The following is a 16,542-nucleotide window of genomic DNA, read 5'->3' as shown; positions in this document are numbered from 1 at the left end:
GGGCGTATGACTCCGTCGACCCTCCCCTCCCCCGAAGCCGGCAGGAGGTGGCACGCATCATCCAATCAGACGCGCTCTGGCCGTTGCGTCACAGCGAGATTGACCAATGAACGAGAGTCTTGCCGCTACTTCCGGCCAACCCTCTCGCCTGTGGCCGGGGGAGGGTCGGCCCGCTATATCGCTACGGCTGAGGAGCACTGGCTGCGACCCCGCGCCGCCGGGCACCGTCGCAGGTGAGTGCAACGCGGTGTCCCCTCTGCAGGTGGTGGCAGGGCAATGAGGACGGATGTCCGATCCCTCCGTGAAGGTTGGGGAGGCGGGAGAGGGGTCAGCGGCGTCCCACATCACACTCGGAGGGAGGGAGCGGCTGTACCTGTGCTGTGTCGTGCACACCTGGAGCGTCCTGCACACCTGGAAGGCCCCGCCCCGCCCACGTGCCGGATTCCCAGGACGCCCCCACAGCTGCCTGCAGTGATTTGGGAAGCTGATCACTGGAACTGGGTGGGTTTCGAGAATGGAGTTCGTGGGCAGCGGTGGGAGTAAATCTGCTTTCCTGGGATTTGCATGGGCAGATGGTCAGGCAGGGCCTTGCAGCGCTGGGACACATGCTACAGGCAGGGGACCCCACCTGTCGCCCGATTGCAGAGCTGGGCTGACATAGGGCACCTCCTTCTTGCCTGGTGGGGCCGGGCGGACCCTATTTATCCTTAAGGTGGGGTTGGTTCAACTGTCATGCACTTCCTACTGGTTCCTCCCACCCTTTTGCACCACGATGTGGCTTGGCAGCCTACAAAAACAGCCTTCGTAGCCAGTGCACGCCAGATGGGAGCGACAGAATAATAGAAAAACAAGCTAGAAACCTCGCAGGGAGTCTGGGGATGGATTGGTGGGGAGTAAAATGTACAGGGTGCTTCCTTGGCCTGTGTCACACCCTCTGCCACACCTGCCTCACTGCCCTTGGGCACTTTTTGCTCTCTGAAGAGAACTGTGAATAAAGTGACTCTAAAGGGCAGATGGCTTTGGAGGTGGTGGCCATGCACTTTTCGTTTGTTTGTTTGAAATGACTGAAGGTTCAAGTCCAGTCTATCTTGTCTAAGTTCGTGGTGAAGTAGAGGTTGTTCCCTCCATCCCTTCACGTCTACCAAACCAAGAGATCTCAGGTTCCCAGCGTCGTGAGACTGAAGGCTCCAAGCCTCCTTTGCACAGTCCTGTGATCCTCTCAGGACAGGTTGCCTGGTGAGGTCATAACCAGTAAGTGGCATGTGACCAGTTTGGGCAGCGCTGTGGCCCAGACAGAAAGGAGGTGTGACTAGCTTCCCACCTTTAGCTGGGAAGTGTCTGCTGTCCCCTGTGAAGGCAGTTTGTAAACACAACCCCCATTCCACCCTTTCTCTGCCACAGAGAATTCTGTTCGCTGCTCAGTAGGTTCAATTATGTCAGGAAGGAAATTACTGCACAGTCATTAATCTGAAAGAAAGTGTATCAAATGTAAGTAGCATTCCTATTCTTTGAGCTCAGCCTGCAAGCTGAGCCTGACTTAAAGGTTATGTAGCACAGACTGGCCTCATACTTGATATCCTCCTGCCTCAGCCCCTGGAGTGCCGGGATTACAGGCATACACCAGTACATCCAGCAAATGGATCACTTTTTTTTTTTTGCAATGCTGGGACTCAAACCCAGAGCCTTGTGCACGGTAGGGACCTGCTCTGCCACTGAGCTGCATCCCAGCCATGTGAACAATCTTTAAAGACTAACTTATATTAAAATGACACCTCAGAAACTGACATTTTTAAGCAACCCTTACCTAGGCAGAGCATGGTGGCTCACTTTTGTAATCCCTGCTACTCAGAAGGCAGAGATGGGGAAGATCACATTTGGAGACCAGCCTGGGCAAATGTTATCAAGACCCCATCTCAATCAATAAGCTGGGTGAGGTGGTGCAGGCATGTGATCCCAGTGTGAGGAAGGCACAGAGGATCAAGATCTGAGACTGGCCCTGGGAACGAAAAAAAAAAAAAAGAAGAAGAACCTATCTGAAAAATAACTAAAGCAAAAAAGGTCTGGGGGCATGGCGCAAGTGGTACAGTGCCTGCTTAGCCAGCATGAGGCCCTAAATTAAAATCTTGGTATGTCCAAAATAACCCTTACTGTTTTTGTCAACATTCTATGTTGAAGATTTTCAAACATATAGCAAGAAAAAAAAGAGAGACTGGAGATTAGGGGCAGTGTGTGATATAGCAATACCAATTAAGGTCAGGCGCCAGTGGCTCAGACCTGTAATCCCAGCTATTCAGAAGGCAGAGAGATCAGGAAGATCACTGTTCGAAGCCAACCTGGGCAAATAGTTTGTGAGACTCTATCTTGAAAAAACCCATCACACACACACACACACACACACACACACACACACACACACACACATACACAAAAGGGCTGGTAGAGTGGCTCAAGGTGTAGGCCCTGAATTCAAGCCTCAGTACCACGAAAAAAAAAAAAAGAATTTGAAGCAAATACCAATTGAGGAAATGACACTAGGAACATGTATTGAGTCCCTGCTGGGCACAGAGCAGTGTTTGTCATAAGCTCTATGGCCTCTCAGGAAGTGATCACTGTTGCTTTTTGACCTTTACACATTAGGAAATCAAGTCCAGACAGATTAGTTAGCTTTAGATGATGTCAGAATGTGAATCCAGGACCTGAGTTCTAGAAGTCTGCTTCCAGACAGCTTTGGACTCTTAGTCACAATGAGGGAGCCAGAGGGACTTTCAGGCCTGACCAAGAGGAAGGAAGGGGCAGCTGGGGTCACTGAGGTCCCAACTCAGGCCCCTGGACACAGACCACAGTTGTCATCTGGCTCCAGAAGACTGGTGTCCAGATTTCCCTGTGGTTGAGGAAGTTAGCATCTTTGGGGGTGCTTTCACCCCCAGACTTGCTTCACTTTGCTGGCCAGTGTCCCTCCTGGTGTCTGCTTCCTGCCATGGGTGTTCCCAGAACTGGGTTCTGCTCTGCTTCATGTCTTCCTGTTTCTTATCTCCTGTCACTTCCTTCGCCACCTGCGCTCTTCCTCATGTTCCTCAGACTTGCTTTGCTCCAGAAGAGCCTGTTTTGTGCTCAGCAGATGCGCTTAACTTTCACACCTCCTCCCTCATCACTACGCCCACAGTGCCTTCTGGGGCACCCCAGGCCTCTGGCAAGCTGCAGCAGCCTGGCCCAGCCTCCAGGCCCCTAATAAACCTGTCCATCTCCTGGTGACTCTGGTTCCAAACCATACTGGCCATGTCCTCATCCTTAGGCCTTCCCTCTCTCCTGACCCAAGGGCAGTGATTTCTTGTTTGGCAGTACTGGGGTTTGAACTCAGGGCCTTGCACATGCTAAGCAGGTACTCTACCACTTGAGCTACACCCCCAGTCCTTTTTCCTTTAGTTATTTTTCAGTTAAGGTGTCATGTTTTTGTCCAGTCCAGCCTGGACTTGATCTTCCTGTTCATGCCTCCCTCTTAGAAGGGATCACAGGGGCATGCCACCATGCTCAACTTGTTGGTTGAAATGGGGTCTCACTAACTTTTTCCCTGGCCTGGCCTCAAACAGTGATCTTCCTGATCTCTGCCTCCTGAGAAACTGAGATTACAGGTGTGAGCTGCTGCATCTGGCCCTCTAAGGATGGTGTTTTCTCTTATCTGGAAAAAACATCCTGTCAGGTAGATCTGTCCCTTGTGAGTCCCTGCTGCTCTCATTCAGTCTCTCTGGGTTTGGTTGCCTTGGGTATAGCCATATGGTCTGCTGTGGTAGGAAGCCACCAGCCAGGACTCCAGGGAGCAAGTAATGTCAGCCCTGGGGGTGGGGACCTAGTCAGTGACAGAGCCAGGCCACCCTGTCCAGGGCAAAAAGAAAGGAGAAAAAAAGGAAAGGAATGGAGAATGACGGGAAGAGTCAGAAAGAGAGAGGCTGGTGTCGCTCAAGGAGGGCAGAGAGGAACTTTTGCCTTGCAGTTCACATGGCCCCTTGAGGCTTTGGCTGGGCTGCCAGGCCCATGTGGTTACCCTTCACCAGGCCCAATAGGAATGTCACAGTGGCACAAGGAGGGAGCATGAGGTTTCTTTTTATTTATGTTCTGGGTTTGGGCCTTGTGCTCTGGCCCAGCAGCCCAGGTTTCCATCTTCTATGGCATGAGCGGATGGTGTGATACTTGATCTTCCATTTTTGCCCAGGGTCCTATGAGTACAGGATCAGTGACTCCCCCAGAGTCTCTCCCAAGTCCAGAGCTACCAAGCCATCTTCCTGGTGAGCACCTTTGTCTATTTTTGCACAACTTCCTGTAACTTGAACATTTGTCTAGCTCTCTCTCTTTTTTTTTTTTTGGTGGGACTGGGGTTTGAACTCAGAGCTTCATAGTTGCAAAAGCAGGTGCTTTTACCAATTAAGCCACACCTCCAGCCCATTTCGCTCTGGTTATTTTGGAGATGGGGTCTCACCAACTATTCTCCTGAGCTGCCCTGGAACCTTGATCCTCCCAATCTCAGCCTCCCAAGTAGCTGGGATTACAGGTGAGAGCCACCAGCACTGAGTATCTCTTTTTATTACTCCCATCTGGTGCCTGGTGAGCCCAGCTGCACACCCAGTTTTGGGGCATTTCCCGACTGAGATCCCCCTTTTCCTCGATAGCATGTAGAAGCCAGCCTCCGCTTGCCAGGGTGAGAAAGAGGAACAGCCATAACTTCTGACGAACATGCAAATTGTCAGCTTCTGCTCAATTCTCAGGGGTTTTCAGTCACCCCACCCCCACCGCAGTTTTGTACCTGCCATTATAAACAGCCGTGCCCCATGAGGATGGTGGTTTATTCCAATACACTTGTGTATTGTAAATGTGTGAGTGCGTTGTGTGCCTGAGTTCCTGCATGTGACCATGTTTACTATTGATCAAACTTTCACTTACGCTTTTGAAAAAAAAAGACCTGAAGAAATTACTAACAAAGTAATAACATTTATTAAATTTGGGAAGGTAAGTATGTTGTATGGTTGTTACATTTCTTTTTCTTGTACTTTGGGGGGTTTTGTTTGTTTGTTTTTGGTGGACTGGAGTTTGAACTCAAAGCTTCACACTTGCAAAGCAGGCGCTCTACCGCTTCATCCACACCCCCAGTTCATTTTGCTGTGGTTATTTTGGAGATGGGGTCTTGCAAACTATTTGTTTAGGCTGGCCTCAAACTGTGATTCTCCTGATCTTTGCCTCCACACTATCTGGGATTACAGGCATGAGCTACCAGTGCCCAGCTGGATTTTTGTTTGCTTGTTTTTTCGATGCTGAGGATGGAATTCAGAGCCTCTCACACACTGACCAAGTACTGTACCACTGAGCCCCATCCCCAGCCCCTATAATTTTCTGTATGTTAGAAAAAAAATCCACACAGTGAAAAGGAAGGATGTCAAAAGGAAAAAAAAAAAAAACTTACACTGGATGTCAGACTCTGCTTCCAATCTTTGGGGCTACCCCTTGCTCCTTTCTTTGGAACTCATTTTGCCATCTGTGGCATGAGACAGGCACCACACAGGGTTCCTAGGCCCTTGATGTCCCTGGGCTGGGAGCCAGTGCACTGACACTCCTGTTTTTTTGTTTTGTTTTGAGACAGGTCTCACTATGTAGCCCAGGCCTACCTCGAACTTGCTGTGTAGCCCAGGCTGACCTTAAACCTGTGCTCTTCCTGCTTCTGCCTGTTGAGTGCTGGGATTGCAGGCGTGCACCACCACGCCTGGCTGACGCTTTTCTTCTTGCTGCTGTCATCATGCCCACTTCGGTGCTGTGGGCGGTGGACCTATTCGGGAGGGTGTACACGCTGTCCACGGCGGGCCAGTGCTGGGAGCTGTGCAAGGATGCCCAGCTGGAGTTTAAGAGGGTCAGCGCGGCCACGCAGTGCTGCTGGGGCATCGCGTGTGACAACCAGGTCTACTTGTATGTGTGTGCCAGCGATGTCCCCATCCGCCACCGAGAGGAAGCCTACGAGAACCAGGTACCATTATCCGTTACAGTGAACCCAGGAAGGGAAGGGAGACATCAGCCTCCCGTCATCTCCACACCCATGGCCCTCCTTAGACTCCAGATTTACCTTGTGTGGTATCTAGGGTGTCCGGGCTGGAGTCCCGGGCGTGTCTTTGCTAGAGACGGCTGGCTGGGTCTGCACGAGGCTGGGTCTGCTCGAGGCTGGGTCTGCACGAGGGCGGGTCTGCACGAGGCTGGGTCTGCACGAGGCTGGGTCTGCTCGAGGCTGGGTCTGCTCGAGGCTGGGTCTGCACGAGGCTGGGTCTGCTCGAGGCTGGGTCTGCACGAGGCTGGGTCTGCACGAGGCTGGGTCTGCTCGAGGCTGGGTCTGCACGAGGCTGGGTCTGCACGAGGGCGGGTCTGCACGAGGCTGGGTCTGCACGAGGCTGGGTCTGCACGAGACGAGGCTGGGTCTGCACGAGGCTGGGTTTGCACGAGGCTGGGTCTGCATGAGGCTGGGTCTGCACGAGACGAGGGTGGGTCTGCACGAGGGTGGGTCTGCATGAGGGTGGGTCTGCACGAGGGTGGGCCCACGTGGTTTCCAGGAGCTCAAGGGTGGAGGGTGGGATGGGAAGATGCCTTCTACTCCTTGTCCCTTGGAGCTCTGTGGCTTTGGGGGGAGGGTCTCTACTCTTGGAAGCCATGATGATATGCTGGCTTTTTTGGCAGTCTGGGGCTTGAACTCAGGACCCTGCACTTGCTAGACAGGTGTTCTACCACTTGAGCCATGCCCCAATCCTTTTTGCTTTAGTTATTTTTTCAGATAGGGTCTCACACTTTTTGCCTCAGGCCATCCTTGGACCGTGATCCTCCTACCTCCACCTCCCAAGTAGCTGGGATTATTGGTGTGTGTCACTGTATCTGGTCTGATGCACTGGCTCTTGCTGAAGTGGCATGAGAGTCCTTGATCCCTGAGACAGGCCTCCCACTTGTCTCCCAGATGAGCGAGAGGGGCCTGCTGGCCTCAGAGAGGCCCAGCCTCCCTGGGTCTCCTCCCAGTAGGCTGGGGCCTAAGGCTGTCTATGTGTCCCCTGGTCCCAGCGCTGGAACCCCATGGGCGGCTTTTGTGAGAAGCTGCTGCCGAGTGACCGCTGGCCATGGAGTGATGTGAGTGGGCTCCAGCCCCGGCCGCTAGATGGGGTTGCACTGCTGTCACCCCACTGGGAGTGGGAGTCAGACTGGTACGTGGATGAGAATTTTGGAGGGGAGCCCACCGAGAAAGGGGTAGGTGAACTTGGTAACCATCATGGCTGTCCCATGGGGAGGGGGTGCTAGGGGCTCAGCCTGTCCCCCACTGCTGCTGTCCCCAGCACCCATGGTGTCTAACCTCTGCTTGCTGGGGAATTGATGCTTTTGGTTGGGCTGCCCCACTTCCGACACCCCATGCCTCCCTCCTCTTCCTCCTCGCCCTCCCCTTCCCCAGCCTGACAGTGCCCCAACATGGTTTGCAGGGGTGGACATATGCCATCGACTTTCCCGCAACCTACACGAGAGACAAGAAGTGGAATTCATGTGTACGACGGCGGAAGTGGATCCGGTACCGGAGATACAAGTCCCGGGACAGCTGGGCTAAGGTCCTTGTACCTGCGCATGCCGTGTGGGGGGACAGGTTCCACACAGATAGGAGACTGGAGACAGGAGGATAAAAGGAGGGTAAAAGGGAGCCTTGACCCTGTCCTCTTGCCTGTGTACACGGGGACCCCATACCTACCCTAGGACTTGGCCTTTGAGTTGTTTCCTGTCACAGAACTGCATGGCTCTGTGTCCCTACAGAGCCGGGCAGACTGTGACCCAGGATGGCATAGAACTTGTCCTGCCCCAGGCATCCCCTCCCCCTACCAAGGCTCCAGTACTGTTTCCATGACCCAGAATGGGGTCCCCCAGTGGCCTCCAAAGAGAGGAGGCCTTAGGCTGGCCACAGCATCCGTGGCTGCCAGCCCAGCTCCCCAGGCCACTGGGACTAGGAAGAGCTCAGAGAGCAGAGTGTCCACATTCGGCATGAGCCCATTCTGCAACACACAGCATCCCAGTGCCAGGTCACTGGAAGTCCAGAGCTGAGACCCTGGAGCACATCATCCTTTCCCATGGGAGCAGCAGTGCCCCTTTGGGGACAGCAGCCCAGACCTGTGGCTGATAGAGAGGGCAAAGGGGACTCAGAGCCAGGAGGCTGCAGTCCTGTGGCTGCTTCGTAATCAGCTATGGCTGAGCTGAGAATGGAAGGTGCACGAAATGGCTGGAGGGGAGGTGGACAAGGGAGGGAGGGGATACAGTGTGGCAGCCTGGCCAGGAACTCACCAGGTAATGACAGACCCTGTTACCTCCTTTCAGATCCCTTCAAAGGATGACCCCAAGGAGCTGCCTGACCCCTTCAATGACCTCTCCGTGGGGGGGTGGGAGATCACAGAGGAGCCTGTGGGCCGCCTGTCAGTGTGGGCTGTGTCTCTCCAGGGAAAGGTAAGGCCACATTCTCCCTGGATTGTGGTGGGGAGGTGGCGAGAGAGGCCAGCCACAGGCCAAAGTAGGGCAAGGGGTTCCTCTAGGTGGAAGAAAGGGCTTCACTGGAGACCTCCTCGCCCTGTCCCTGAAGCTGGGGCTTCCTGAGTAGGTTCCTGTAGTCCCCTTCCATGGCCCAGGCTTGAGGCTTTGGGTCTTTTCTAGCAGCCTCTGATCTCCATCCCATGACTGGTGGTGGCCCATGTCTCCTCCTAGCCCAGCTCAGGCACAGATCTACCAATATTGTCTCCTTGGATAGCTTCTGGGCTCCTGCCAGCTCCTCTGTGGTCCCTTAGTAATCTTCAGGAATATTACACAGGGGTGATGGAGATTGGATGGTGTTGGGGGGGGTGGATAGGTAGTGGGTTTGTAGGTAGATGGAGGATAGGAAGATGGATGGATGGGTGGATGGATGGATAGATGGGTGGAAGGTAGGGAGATGGGTGGATGGTTGGATGTTGGCTGGCTAGCTGGACGAAGAGGTGGGATGAGGATGGTGTGTGAATGGGTAGGTGGGTGGATGGATATCGTGTGTATGTAGCTAGATGGATGAATGGTGGGTAAATGGATGGATGGTGGGTGGGTAGATGGATGAATAAGTGGGTGGGATGAATAGCATCTGTGTGTATAGAAGGATGCATGGTTGGATGAATGAATGATGGATGGATGAATAGGTAGGTGAGTAGATGGATAATGTGTGTGGGGGGTGAGTGGGTGGATGAACAGGTGGGTGGATGGCTGGATAACGTGTAGATGAATGGATGGTGGGTGGGTGGGTGGATGGTGAGTGAATAGGTGGATAACTTGTGTGTTTAGGTGGATGGATGTGGTAAGTGAGTGAGTAGGTGGGTGGTGTGTGTAGAAAGATGGATGACCGGGTGGGTGAATGGATAATGTGTGTAGATGAATGAATGTGGCTGGGTGGGCAGATGGATGAACAGGTGGGTGGGTGGGTGGATAACATGTATAGATGGATGGATTGTGGGTGGGTGGGTGGATAGTGAGTGGATTGATAGATAACGTGTGTGTGGATGGAAGGATCAGTGGGTGGATGGGTGAATAGGTGGGTGGGTGGATAACATCTGTAAAACCAACCCTCAGTGGCAGCAGCGGCCCCAGTGGGCCCCAGCACAGGCGACCCAGCACCTCCATCGTGGTTTCAGCTCGTACTTCATGATTGTTCAGTAACTCTTACCACAAATTGACCTCAGGTCTCTGCTGCTTTGAAACAGTCAAAGCAGATTATTTTTAGCAGGCTCACCTCCAGGGTCATGTTGAGCCCTGACTTAGGTTAACCACAGTTACTTCCTCTGAGCCTCACTGAAGGGTGCTGGGGAGAGACCGGGCAGGATAAGAGAGCTGGCCTGGGACAGCCCCAATTGAGGGGCCATGTCCACCTGGATGCAGAGAGAGGAGGAGGGGCCACCAGTGAACCAGCAGCCCTCTCTGAACCATGCAGAGAGGTGCAGCCTCCTCCAGCCAAAGTGAACTAAACGAGTTGAATGATAGGAGGGTACTTCAGGGGTTTAACCATTCAGGTCAAGGCGCAGAAGAAGGGGGCATTTTTGACACACGTAAACCACCAGACTGACCCTGGCTTCCCCTAACTGTGGGGTCCTGGAAGCATGTGACCACTAGGGGCCAGGCACAGGGCTGCCTGGCAGCTGAGGGTGCCTTGTGTCTGAGGCTGGAGTCGAGTGGGTGGTTGGATAGTTGTCACAAGATAAGCAGAGTGGGTCTGTCCCCAAGGGCCACCGAAATCCAGGGTTTGCCTATTTTCACCAGGATGGGATTCATCAACTTTGCCACTGATGTGAGGGAGACCCCCCACGCGTGTGTGAGCACACGCGTGGACGTGCTAATGAGCGCTGCACTGTCTCACTGCTTCCCAGGTGTGGTACAGAGAGGGTGTCAGCCACCCCAACCCAGAAGGCTCTTCATGGTCCCTGGTAGACACTCCCGCGGAGGTGGTCCAGATCAGTTGTGGGCCCCACGACCTCCTGTGGGCCACCCTCTGGGAGGGCCAGGCCCTGGTCCGGGAAGGAATCAGCCGGAACAACCCTAAAGGTGAGCCCCCCCGGCCCAGGAATGGGGGCCTTGCCCTTGGTGTCTTGGCTGACAAAGACGCCTGGGGTTTCTCTGGGGCTGCTAGGAAGTTCCTGGTCTATTGTGGAGCCTCCCGGGTCTGAAAACGGGATCATGCATGTCTCTGCGGGCATCAGCGTGGTCTGGGCTGTCACCAAGGACCGGAAGGTGAGGTGGGGGCTGGGTGCCATTGAACATGGAGGGTTTCGGTTCTGTGAGCAGTGTCTGTACCCTTTATAATAAATCTGCATCTGCCCCACCCCACCCCCATACAGAAGCGCAGAGCTAATTTGCCAAAACCCAGGTAGTGGCATGCCTGTCCTTTCTCCAGTTCAGTGCTTGTCATGTGGATCTTATCAGAGCCAAGTCCAGCGACATTAGCCACTTGCAGGTGGCTTTCGCCACTTCTTTCTGACTGCACTCAAGGGGACAGACAGCCCTCACATCTGAGTCGGCCTCTCCAGGGCCAGAGGGTCCATATCCTCAAGCCATGTCTGTCCTGGGCAAACCCGGGCCAGGCTGCCCACAGTGGGTCCCGAGTGCTTCCTGGGACCAGGGTCTCTCAGCCACTCACACAGCAGCCTGTTGTCCCCTTTGGAGTAATAGCAAAAATCTGAGTTGTACGCAACTTAGCTCAGTCTTCAACTAGTTCATGTGCTCACTTTTTTTGGTCTTCAGACAAATATTTGATGTGTTCACTTTTGGGGGATTTCGGAGACATTTTAGAGGCTCTAGAAAAAAATTTTTTTAGAGACAGGGGCTTGCTGTGTTCCCAGACTGGCCTCAGATTCCCAGACTCAGGCCGTCTACTTGAGCCTGCTGAGTAGCTGGCTCTATAACCTTGCCGGGCTCTCTAGAAACTGTTACAATAGGGATCTCAGGGTTTTTGCATGAAACAGCCCCCTCCCCGCCCCACCCCAGGAATTCTAGAACATTCAGGTGCTGCTAGACCAGGTCTGAGACTGATGGGGCTGGTGAAGTGGTGAGAATGGCCCTAGTGGACAGTGGACTCAGGTTAGGGGATGTGACCACCAGGCAAATCATGGAGCCACAGGTGGGTCTGGGGAAAACTGAGGTAGATGTTGTGTTCTCACAAGTTGACAAGAAAAAAAAAATAGCATCAAGAAGGTTTGCATAAAAAATGAAAATAAGAAACTGAAAAGGTTAATAATGAGTTTATAGAGTTCTCCTGAATAATCTCATAAGGCTTACACAGAGAAAACGAGTCCAAATTTGCAAGTATAAGGGTAGAAGTAGATAGGAAGATGCCAGGTCATGTGTGGCTGAGGGTGGGTGACTCTCAGCCCTGGAGGACTGTGCCACGTTCAGGGGACACCCAGCAAGAGTGTGTAGAGGAGGACATGAATCAACATCGCCTTCCTAAATGGTCTTCCTGACCCTTAAGAAAGCCCTGTGTTACTGGGGAGGACGGGGAATTCAGGCCAGCCTGGGCCGCATAGCAAGACTCTGTCTCAAAAGCTAAAACTAAACCTAACAACAGCTCAGCTGTCTGTCCCCATGGCCCTCTGGGGAAGCGTGTTCATTTTGACATTTTCAGGTCTGGTTCCGGAGAGGTGTCAATTCACACAATCCCTGTGGCACCAGCTGGGTGGAGATGGTCGGAGAGATGCTGATGGTGAACGTGGGGCTGAATGACCAGGTGTGCACGGGGTTCCCAGGGCTCCCGAGGCTGGTGCAGTGGGGGTCCCGGCCTTTGAGGGGGGCTGCCAGGGGGCCTGGCACTGCCAGGGTCCTGGCGCCTCCACTTGTCCCTTGTCCCTTCCCTAAGGACTCTCAGAGCAGTGCTGATGAGGGGTTGGGCATGTGTCCTAGAGTCTGGAAGGTGTCAGTGAGAGACATTTAGAGCTAGGAACACGGCTCAAGCAGCAGCCCCGAATCCAAATCCCAGTACCACGAGAAAAGAAATTAAGGAATACTGAGGTGGTGTGTTCGCCCCATGAAGGACGGTCCTGGTCTCCTGCCGTTGATTCCGAATACAGCTTCTCACGAGCGTCTCCGTGTGGTTTGACAGCACAGCCTCCTTCCCATAGATGACGAACTTTGGGGACCTTCAAAGTGTAGCAGGAAGCCCTGGCTGAGAGGGTGACACCATACCCCAATGCCCCAATGTGCTAGAAGCACAGAAGTTCCCACCAGAGCCCACACAGAAGATAGTGACCCAAGTAGACCTTGTGTTTCAGCACAGTCTTTTTTTGGGGGGGCAGCACTGGGGTTTGAACTCAGGGCCTCACACTTGCTAGGCAGTCCACTTACTCTGCCAGCCCTGGTTTGTTTGTTTTTTCCTGTGATGTTTTTTTTTTTCAAGATAGGGTCTCATGAGGTATTTAACCAGGCTGACCTCAAACTGCAATCCTCTGATCTCTGCCTGCTGACTAGCTGGGATTACAGGCGTGAGCCACGGTGCCTGGCCTTCAGCACAGTCTTATGGCCCCACTGCTTCCTCTGGACCTTGTTACCACAAAGCCCCAAGCCTGCGGGAAGCCGGGGAGCCAGGGCAGGGTCCCTGTTTCTCCTGGCCTCCTCCTATTTTGGACTTCTGCCCTTACCCCACGCCTTTGCTGTGGACCTTGCAGCCCTGCCACACACCCAGGCATGCACCCCTGCGTTTGTGGCAGGACTCCTCCCTGCAGACATGGCCTCCAGCTCTCCAGACAATCCTGTTCTCCCCATCCCCTCAGTGAGAAAGAAGAGCCCCAGGTCTGCATCTTACCTCCTCTGAGCAGCACCTCTGTTCCAGGTTTGGGGCATCGGCTGTGAGGATCGAGCTGTATACTTCCGGCAGGGTGTCACCCCCAGCGAGCTCAGTGGGAAGACATGGAAAGCCATCGTCGTAGGTCGAGACAGTGACCGGTCCCAATCTGGCAGCTCATCGAGCCTCCTCAGGTGACCTTGGGGCAGGCATCAGGGCAGAGAGGATTCAGGTGGAAGAGGCCATCTGTGGCCTCAGTGGGCGGTGCACAGAGGAGGCTGCCGCCGGCCTCAGCAGGTGCCAGGACTTGGCCCAGGAGGAGAAAGTCAGCCTCTAGCCCATGAGGGCAACAAGCACCACAGCTCTCCTGCCCTCAGCTGCGGACCTGAACAGGACTTGTGGGGAGGGGGGTGCAGCCAGGGCACTAGACAGAGTGTCCCCTCTGTGGTATTGGGGCTAGCTGGAAGTTCTGAAGGCTTAAGATCTGGGAGAGAAAAGGTTTCTCTGAGGGTGGAGACTGAAGCCCCCAGCAGAGGGCAGTGGGGACCTAGACAGAGGGCCCCTCTAGCCGGCAGTCCAGCCTGAGCGTGCACAGTCTCCTGCGGGGTGCCTTAGACAGCTCTGCAGGCCCCACCTGAGTTTCTGCTGGGGATTTGCACTTTTCACCAGGTCCTGCTGTTGCCGCTGTTCTGGGGACCACACTTTGGGGTGCGTGGGTCCAAAGAGTGTTGACGAGCGGCCCCAGCTCTGTCTTGGTCACAAGAGAGCAATCAGGTGGCCTGGAGTCCAGGCTACGGATGCTTTGGCTCTTGCATAGGACCACCCAAGGTCGTGAGCCTTGATGGTCCCACCCAGACCCAGGTCCTCTTGCCTTGCTCTCCCAGCTTGGTGGCATTACTACTGCAGCGTCAGCCCAGCGGCCAGGTCATGGGGGGAGGCGAGTTGGCTGTGGTTTTAACTCAGAATCGGCTAAGAAGCTGTGACAAGTACTGATGTCACATGTTCGTGTCCTTGGACTTGTGGCTTCTTAGGAGCAACACACAAAGCACTAGCAATGAAAGGAAGTCAGAGTTAGGGTGGCTTGGCCTGAAGCTTTTTCGGCCTGATGATGGTGTGCCGGTGCCCCTGTTCAGCCGCTCTGTTTTCGCTGTCAGTACAAGATTCAATAAGTTCACCACTTTTGTAAAACCGTCACCTTTGTAAAACCGTCTTCGTATCAGATGGTTTGGCCCAGTTGTGGGTGACGTTCGTGCTCTGGGCACATTTAACGTAGGCCAAAATGAGCGATGATGTTTGGTCAGTGAATTAAACCCATTTTTGTCTAACGATTTTCAACTTACGTTGGGTTTATCAGGACTTTGTCATAACTCAATAGATAAATTGGACTTTCATCAAAATTTAAACTTTTGTGCTCACTTCGGCAACACATACATTAAAAATGAAAATTTTTGTAGCTGGGTCTGGGAGTGCGTGCCTGTAACTCCAGCACCCCAGAGGCTAAGGTAGGAGAATCATGAGTTTGAAGTCACTCTGGGATACAGAGCAAGACTTGCCTAAAAAAAAAGGCAAATTAAGCTGGGTGTCAGTGGCTCACGCCTGTAATCTGAAATCTGTAATCTGAAATTGGGAATCATGGTTCAAGGCCAGCCTGGACAAATAGTTCCTGAAACCCAATCTCCAAAATAACCAGAGCAAAATGGACTAGAGGTGTGGCTCGAGCAGCAGGGCGCCTGCTTTGCAAGTGCAAAGCTCTGAGTTCAAACCCAGCTCTGCCCCACCCCCAAAAAGCTAAAAAAGTGAACTTTATGTTACATGTGTTTCCCCCCCTCCACCCTAAAAAAGAGAGCACTTCCAGTCCTCCACCCCTGGGGGCATGAATGTGATTGGTCTAGGGCATGGCCCAGGTGTTTCGGCCACTGGAAAGCAGGTGTCCCCATGTGTTGTGAAGGGAGGAGACAGGAGTCAGAGGCTGTGACTTGTCTGAGATGGGTAGTCACAGTGGCAGTCCACATCACCACAAGAGTTAACCATCTGCCCTGTTCTGTCCCCAGTGCTGGCTGCTTCTTTGGTGATGAGGTGAGGGGCAGCGGTGAGTCTGCGCCCAGTGACACCGATGCCTCCTCAGACGTTGAGAGGCGGGGGCCTGAGCAGCCTCCCCCTGAAGAGTCTCTGGAAAATTCCAGGAGCCCAGAAGAATGCTTGGCCTCGGGCGCTGACCCCAGAAGTACCGTAGAGTGTGCGGTGGAGAACACCTGTCCAGCCGGGGACAGAGGAGAGGCCGCTCAGGCCTCCAGCCCTGCTGAGCTGCCCTGGACCAATATTGACTTGAAGGAGCCCAAGAAGGTGGTCAACCACTCAGCTGCCAGCTTTCCAGAGACCACAGGCCTCTCCTCCTTGGGCCTCTTCCCACTGGGCATGGAGGAACCGTATGGGGCCGATGACCACCCTCTGTGGGCCTGGGTGTCCGGAGGTGCCTGCGCAGTGGAGGCAGGCTCTGTGCTCAAGTGGTTCACTGTCCTGTCTGGTAAGGGGCCCAGGGGTCCAGAGGGACCAGGTGTCCCAGTGGGTGATCTTGGGAGGAGTGGGGCATGGGATGTGACTTGAGGCTGCTGCAGGCCTGCTGTCCTACCAGAAGGCCCCACAGTGCTCAGCAGCCCTGACCAAGACCTTGGGCCAATCTGTGGCCTTCAGAGACCTGTGGGAGTTGTCAGGAAAGGGAGGCACAGCAGCCAGGAGTCCCCTCAATCACTGTAGCCCTTTCCCTGTCTTGGAAGTTCTCTAGGCTGAATTGCTGGGGGCAGCACCTTGCTGGTCAGGTGGACAGTGGGAGGAGGGCTCCCAGGACAGTCTATAGAGATAGGATCTTTCTAGCAAGAAAGGGCTGACGGGGAGGGGGAAAAAAAATGACTGTAAGGCCTGGCTCCTGCCCAGCTGCGGGCAGGATGGCACCTGGCCCTGAGGCCCTGGCCTTCCCCAGGCCTGTCCCCCTCGGTGCAGACCCTATCCCTATCCATCACGCCGGCCCAGACTGCTGCCTGGAGGAAGCAGATCCTCCAGCAGCTCACGGAACGGACCAAGCGGGAGCTGGAGAACTTCAGGCACTACGAGCAGGCTGTGGAGCAGGTGTGCACCCAGCTGCCCTTGGGCACTCATTGCCTACTGTATGTCGTGCTGCTGTCCACCCATCATGGATGCATGGTGTCACTTCTGGGCCCTGAGGG

The 16,542-nt window shown here is 54.1% G+C and overlaps 1 protein-coding gene across 4 annotated transcripts in view; it reads left to right on the top strand.

Annotated features, from left to right (window-relative positions):
* The first annotated feature begins 113 nt into the window (after window positions 1-113).
* Window positions 114-16,542, top strand: part of Tecpr1 (tectonin beta-propeller repeat containing 1) — a 29,460-nt gene continuing 13,031 nt past the window's right edge. For 2 of the 4 annotated variants that reach the window (XR_012448759.1, XM_074075523.1), the window contains exons 1-12: window positions 114-233; window positions 4,208-4,280; window positions 5,627-6,004; window positions 7,075-7,257; window positions 7,485-7,607; window positions 8,362-8,487; window positions 10,419-10,593; window positions 10,679-10,779; window positions 12,170-12,271; window positions 13,370-13,515; window positions 15,373-15,845; window positions 16,299-16,444. Coding sequence is in view for 3 of the 4 variants with exons in the window: in XM_074075523.1 (XP_073931624.1) it covers window positions 5,780-6,004; window positions 7,075-7,257; window positions 7,485-7,607; window positions 8,362-8,487; window positions 10,419-10,593; window positions 10,679-10,779; window positions 12,170-12,271; window positions 13,370-13,515; window positions 15,373-15,845; window positions 16,299-16,444 (1,800 nt within the window). In the remaining variant the exon portion in view is untranslated. Of the gene's footprint in view, window positions 234-4,207; window positions 4,282-5,626; window positions 6,005-7,074; window positions 7,258-7,484; window positions 7,608-8,361; window positions 8,488-10,418; window positions 10,594-10,678; window positions 10,780-12,169; window positions 12,272-13,369; window positions 13,516-15,372; window positions 15,846-16,298; window positions 16,445-16,542 lie in introns of all 4 variants that reach the window. The other 2 variants (XM_074075525.1, XM_074075524.1) reach the window with 2 other exon arrangements.

The sequence above is a fragment of the Castor canadensis genome, chromosome 6 (genome assembly GCF_047511655.1).
Source record: "Castor canadensis chromosome 6, mCasCan1.hap1v2, whole genome shotgun sequence".
Lineage (NCBI taxonomy): Eukaryota > Metazoa > Chordata > Mammalia > Rodentia > Castoridae > Castor > Castor canadensis.
The sequence above is the reverse complement of the archived record's forward strand: the minus strand, read 5'-3'. Positions and strand labels throughout refer to the sequence as shown.